The sequence below is a fragment of the Nicotiana sylvestris genome, chromosome 11 (assembly GCF_000393655.2).
Source record: "Nicotiana sylvestris chromosome 11, ASM39365v2, whole genome shotgun sequence".
Lineage (NCBI taxonomy): Eukaryota > Viridiplantae > Streptophyta > Magnoliopsida > Solanales > Solanaceae > Nicotiana > Nicotiana sylvestris.
Genome location: NC_091067.1, coordinates 103,407,790 through 103,414,210, shown reverse-complemented (window position 1 = coordinate 103,414,210; position 6,421 = coordinate 103,407,790). Strand labels below are relative to the sequence as shown.

Sequence of the window (6,421 nt, the reverse complement as noted above, 5' to 3'; positions counted from 1 at the left end):
GACTAATCCAAAATCACAGACGCATAAGACTCATTACAATGAAAGTATTCTTTACCAATTTTTATTAATTTTTTAGGCTACCTCTGATTAAGAATAAAATGATACTATTATACATAAATTATAAAGTATTGAGTTATTCACATATGGAATAATAAACTATAAACTATTACTTCTTCCGTTCATTTATATATATATTTTACTTTCTTTTTTAATTTATTTTTTTAAAAAAGTCACATTTTTATACTAGTAAGTTTTTAGTTTCAATACTTTTAATTACATTTCCTTATAGGAATGACATAATCTTTTAACACTCACATGATTTTAAGTTTTTTTTTTTTTAATATGTTATACACACCTTTTGGTGGCAAATTATGGATTGACATTTTTTCCTTTCTTTGTTCCTTCCAGTTTTTATTTCACTCGCTATTCGTCATAATAACGGGCCTTACTCGACGCGATTCTAGATTAATCAGGGCCTTACTCGACGCGATTCTAGATTAATCAAGACCTCAATCGAGTTAGAAAAAAAAAGAATCTGTTTTACACAAATGACTAGTGACTACTATGACCAAGGGATGATATTTCATATTGTAAAGGAAGCAGAGCATTATTTTAACTGCCAACAAATCAAACTGTGAAGCCTTTTATGTCCGCAATGAGTGCTCTATTGTACTGGTCAGTTCAACATCTCACAAGAAGAAGATTTAGCTATTATCAATGGGCATTGAACTCTTCCTTGTTATTTTCCCCCTTTAGTTTCTGGGGTTGATAAGAACTAGTACTAGTCTAACAAAGAGGACCACATAGACATTGAAAGGGAGAGAATGTATTGTATTTACAATGCCCCCAGGTCACAGGATGGCTGTACATTTGTTTACAAGATTGAAACAGCCTGAGATCAGCAAGGGGTTTACTAACTAATGCTTTGCTTTGCTGCAAAGCCTACGACTAATCACATCTATGCTAGCATTCCTATCTATCAACTTCTCATGAATATGACTTTGTTAATCCCAAGTTGTAGAGAAATTTCTCTGATCTTGATCTAAATATGTTACCTAAAGAGAACCTGGCTGTTTGCTGTGGTGGTGAATTCGAGTAGAGATCGTCCCTTACTCGAAGAATAGTCATACCTATTTCGTTCCGGACTGCCTCAATCGTTTCACTTTTAACTGGACCCCCTGATGCGTCAGTCACATAAAACACGTTAATAGCTTGTGAGCCCTTTGTCATGACCTCAGCTCGGGAAACAGAAAGACCGTTCTCCCTAAATATGCGAGTCACATCAGATAGAAGCCCGATTCTGTCATCACCACACAATTCCAGTCTTATTCCCTGCATATTACAGAAAGAAGGAATTAAATTTACAAGTGCGGAGACTCAGCACTTAATTTGCATTCGAATGAGTTTATACCGTAGAAGTTCTCCTCTTGACTGCTGCCTCTAAGCAGTGTATTACACGTTGCCTCTCCGCTTCAGAACTAACGGGGCACCCATCCATATGCCTAATGTAATATTCCTGGAAAACACGTATAGAGGATAAGATCACCACAATTCTCTCATTATCAAGCTCATTCGTACTCCTATGACAAGGTAGCTTCTAAACAAGAGAAAATAACAACTCTTTCTTGGTCTGAGGCTGCTAATGGCCCAAGATGGTGAACCGCATTTCTTTGAGAATGCAGTTTTAGCAAAAGAACCAGGTTCATGTAGATTAAGGCAGAAGAAAACAATTTAGGACATTTTCAAGAATTTAGAAGAGTACCTGAGAAGCCTCAGGTCCTTCAGCAATGATGGTAGCATGATACACTACATATTGCATATCTGTTAACGTGCACACTGCATCAAAGAGCAGCTTTGGACGGTCTGCACATCTCAAATTTACGACGGTATAGCCTTTATCTGCACAACTTTCTACGGTTACCAGGGGCTTCCTCTGGTCAACCGATACACAATCTGTATCATCTTTATCATAATCACGATCAGCATACATCATTTGATGTAGCCTCCTTTCAGTATGAGTGGAGCCAACGGAAACTGCTGTATTGGCGCCTCGCCTATCTCTATCTCCTTTTAAAACATACAACAGTAATTTCCTGATTTTGGCAAGCCTATCAGGATCAGTTATTGCTAATCCGCTTTCTTCATCAGTTATGTAAACAACTGATGCCATTCTTGAATTATGAGTCCATACTTCTGCTGCTACAACATTATTTTTATGGTCGGCGAGAACAGCAAAGATCTCTGAAAGCAATCCTGGTCTGTCTCGCCCCGTCAGTTCAATGGTTGTGTGTTCTGCTGCAGATTGAACACCTACAGATCTTTCCATAGAACGGAAGCTGCGACCCCTCGGTCCAAGTGACTGCAACACAAGAAAATATTCCTCTTTAATGTTACTCAATCTCACACCATAAAGCATTTATTGTATCTTCTTCTTTAATTTGGTGATATCCACTTGCTGACAAAAAATTCAATATTACTTACTATTTCAACGAGCACACCAATCCTAAGAGCTTTATAGTAAAATAAACTGGTGATTGATAGACTCAAGAAAAAGGGGAAATGAGGGAATTCACTTTAAGGCACATGAACACAGTGGACGACAAAGCATCTAAACATATTCCATTTCCTAAAAGTGATTAAATCTTTAGCATTAATGCTTCAGGAGAGTAAATAATCGATACCCAATCAATCAATCAAGTACGGCTCAATGCTGATTAGATTTACCTGCTGAATGCGTTCGGCAACATTATCTTCAGAGAGCTTATTTCCATGTTGATCAGTGACATGAAATACTGCAATCAAGAATGCAGAAAACAATTAGTAGGAGGAACACACAAGGGTTTATTCCTAAATAAATTGAGGAAACCTCAGTAAGAAATTAAAAACTTACCATCCATAAACCATTCCCCATCAGAAGATATATAAGCTCTCCTGATTATAAGGTTCAAATCAGTAAGAACTTGAACCACTTCTAACAAGCTTCCTCTTTTATTTGCACTATCAACCTGCATATTCCATTAATTTTATAGGTCAATTCTTTGAATTAAGTATTCCAAAGAAATCTGATTCAAACCCCATATAGAAAAAGAAAAAAAAAGATTGCATCTTTAATAAATACAAACATATTCATACCTTGATCAAAGTTGTTTTCTTGTCAGAAGTATTATCAACAGTAACCCTATAAATACCATCATCAAATTTGACAGTTGAATCAGCATAAGAATGCATAATTGTCTAATCTTGGTTACAAATTTGAAGGCAAATGGACATACCTTGGGGGGTTCATTCGAAGAACAAGCTTCTTGAATTCATCATCAACAGTGAAAGAAGAAGACCAGTTATCCATTGGAAATATCAAATTATTCTCTGTGCTGTTTTAATTCTCTGATTTCTTGTCACACAGTTTGTGTTACTGCTTACAGATAGAGGTGTGTGTGTCCCGAGTTTGAGTCGTAGGAAAGGATCTGTGTTATTTGCTGGCAGTGGTTATAAAGGTGTGATTGGATGGCTCTTGAGATTTGCCAAGAGTTCTTTAATTGTTTGGGACATTATTATAATTATAATCTTACATAAAGAAATATAGAGATGGCCAGTCACTTGGTCAGGGCTCATCGTGACTACTACACCTGTTGCTCATTGCCTTGTCATCTGGACCCCACCATCACAAACACGCCGCCTACCTTATTTGGCAAATATTGTTACATCAGAATTTAATAAGCTCCCGTTTGGAATCCGGATTTAGGACTCAAGCTATCAAAATAGGTAAAAAATAAAATAAAATAGGGTATCATAATATATATAGCGCGGTTATTCACCGCGGTATACCTCAACGGCACATTTGTCCGTTAAAATATAGCACGGTGAATAACCGCGCCATACATAAAAGATGGCCCCACCAATAATTCATCTACAACTAACTGACACACCAATGCGCGCTATACATCAAATAATTGTACCCATGGAGTGATTTTTCCTTATTTAAAGAGTTTCAGGATTTTGTAAAAATCTATTTAGGATCCTTCAAGTCTTTTGAAATATTTGTTCGTTAAGTTATTTTGTAATTTGTCATAATGTTCGAAGAACGAAAAATTAAAGTTTCATTATATTTGGGGGGGGGGGAGGGTCTTTCGAAAACAACCTCTCTATTCTTTCGGGGTAGGGGTAAGGTCTGCGTACACACTACCCTCCCCAGACCCTACTGGTGGGATTTCACTGGGCGTTGTTGTTGTTGTTATATATTGGGGGGGGGGAGTTGTGGTGGAGAATAACTTAGTATGCTATAGTTGTTCTCCACAGCGTCATGTTAAGTTTCCACTTACAATGGAGTACGATAGATTGATATCGTTGTTATGTAATAAAATGAGTGTAAGCAAACGTTCGGTGAATATTAAAGTAATCAAAAGATATTCATATTCTGTTACTCCGCAAGGGGTTGCTTGTTATGCTGAGTTTGACATTGAAGACGATGAAACTCTAACAGATTTTTTGAGGACTCCGAATGAACACTGGGAACTTTTTGTGATAAAAATATTGGAAATGTACGTCAAGACTGAGGACGTTCGCAATAATGAGTTTCCGCAAAGTAGGGATATCCCTCAATCATTAGGTGGTTATTTTGGAGCAGTTTTAGCAGAACATGTTCCGGGTGAAAGAGTTTGTCCTGATCTAAACTTATCTCCATGGGCGAATGAGGAGCGAGAAAATAATTTCTCCCCAAATTTACATAATCCACAAGCCGAGTGGTCAACTTAAATTTTGCTATGTGTTACGATGTTTATTTTTATTGTATTGAATTTGTATTAACACTAATATATTTCCTACGGGGTACCGGCCAGATATGAATTTGACAAGTTATCAACCAACGGCCAGTTGGAATATGCCTAATTTTGGTGTGTTGGATCATAGTGGTCCATCCGGGAGTCATCATCAACATGATAATGTGCATCATGGGATATCAACACATTATGATTTGTAAGTGAAGTGATAAAGCTATATGTAAAGTTTGGATGAATTTGAGAAACTCATTATTTTATTGGTTGTGCAGTGGAACGAGCAACTCGAAGGTCCTGTCCTTACTCAATTTCCCAAAGAGGACATATTTAATCAGGATCTGGCAGATGCGCTGAGTCAGGAAGATAATATTGATTTTGACAACAATGCTGATGAGTCTGGAGATGACACACCCTTCTCTGATGAGGGTGATTTCACCTCCCGTTAGACCAAGATTATACGAGTCCCATGTGCCGTTTCATTCAAGGAGGATTCTCTACCTTGATCATTTTTCAAGTATGTCGGATGTGGATGACCTCATAAGGTATCTTGACGAAATTCAGACAGCAATGTGGGATAAATCTAGAGCAATGGTACTGTCAAAGTGCATACTTTTTGCTGATAAAGCTTGCCTAAGCAGGGCGGTGCAAATGTACAACATAAAAGAGTGTCGTGAGATCGTGGTTAATGAGTCATCTCAGAACATATACAAGGTTATTTGTCATAGATGGTTTACGGGTTGTAATTGGATGTTGCGTGCGAGGAAGCAGAAAACAAATATGTGGGTTGTGGGTAAATACATTGGCACCCACAATTGTGAAATGGACACATTTAGTGGGAATTATTTTAACTTGAATGTTGACTTGATTTCTCTTATCTTGATTCCACACATTGAAGCGTCCATAAGGTACAAGATCAAGGAGTGTATAACATCTGTCCACCAGGTATATGGATGTACCGTTGCCAAAAGAAAGGCATTTCTCGGGAGCAAATGTGCATTTGAAATTGTTTATAGTAACTGGGATAAGTCATTTGCCTCTCTACCCAGGTACATGGCCACATTGCAACACTTTAACCCCAGGACTATTATTGAATGGAAGCTTGAGCGGAGTCCGGAAATACCAGAACGCATATTCATGTATATGTTCTGGGCATTTAAACCAGCCATTGATGATTTCGTGCATTATCGGCCAATAATATCCATAGACGACACTCATGTCTATAGAAAGTATGATATTAAATTGTTGATCGTTGTTGCAGTAGATGCTAATGGAAGCATATTTCCCCTCGCATTTGCTATTTGTGCCAATGAAAGCCAAGATATGTGGACATTATTTTTGAACCACTTGAAGGAGCACGTTGTTAGATAATGTTCATGTATTTGTCTAATATCTGCTTGGCATGGCGGTATTTTAAGTTCTGTACAGAATTGGCGTGCATGGTAGGAACCGTATGCTTACCATCGTTACTATGTTAGGCACTTGAAGGCCAACTTCCAGAGAGCTCATCCGAACAAGGACTTATATGATTTAATGTGGATGGCTGCAACAGATCACCAAGAGTGTAAATTCAGGAGGCGAATGGAATTGATTAGGCAAGAAGACCGAGAAGCCTATCGTTGGTTGATGCGACATGAGCTTGACAAGTGGAA

General features: G+C 37.8%; 2 protein-coding genes across 2 annotated transcripts; one reads left to right on the top strand and one right to left on the bottom strand.

Annotated features, from left to right (window-relative positions):
* Nucleotides 1-718: 718 nt before the first annotated feature.
* On the bottom strand, nt 719-3,553 carry LOC104239695 (ACT domain-containing protein ACR4-like). Its single transcript, XM_009794404.2, has 7 exons — nt 3,273-3,553; nt 3,133-3,178; nt 2,891-3,005; nt 2,725-2,792; nt 1,763-2,359; nt 1,412-1,516; nt 719-1,332 (listed from the first exon to the last, which is right to left on the bottom strand). The coding sequence occupies exons 1-7, from the start codon at nt 3,344-3,346 to the stop codon at nt 988-990; spliced, it is 1,350 nt and encodes a 449-aa protein (XP_009792706.1). The 5' UTR covers nt 3,347-3,553; the 3' UTR covers nt 719-987.
* A 1,735-nt stretch (nt 3,554-5,288) lies between these two features.
* LOC138881428 (uncharacterized) lies at nt 5,289-6,140 on the top strand. Its single transcript, XM_070161652.1, has one exon. The coding sequence runs from the start codon at nt 5,289-5,291 to the stop codon at nt 6,138-6,140; it is 852 nt and encodes a 283-aa protein (XP_070017753.1).
* Nucleotides 6,141-6,421: the final 281 nt, after the last annotated feature.

Excerpts from the sequence above, each read along its gene's own strand:
- LOC104239695 (XM_009794404.2), bottom strand. The coding sequence starts at position 3,346 with ATGGATAACTGGTCTTCTTCTTTCACTGTTGATGATGAATTCAAGAAG. Across the intron at positions 3,179-3,272 it reads CTTCGAATGAACCCCCCAAG|GGTTACTGTTGATAATACTT; the intron begins GTATGTCCATTT and ends TGGTATTTATAG. Across the intron at positions 2,793-2,890 it reads TGGGGAATGGTTTATGGATG|TATTTCATGTCACTGATCAA; the intron begins GTAAGTTTTTAA and ends TCTTGATTGCAG.
- LOC138881428 (XM_070161652.1), top strand. The coding sequence starts at position 5,289 with ATGTCGGATGTGGATGACCTCATAAGGTATCTTGACGAAATTCAGACA.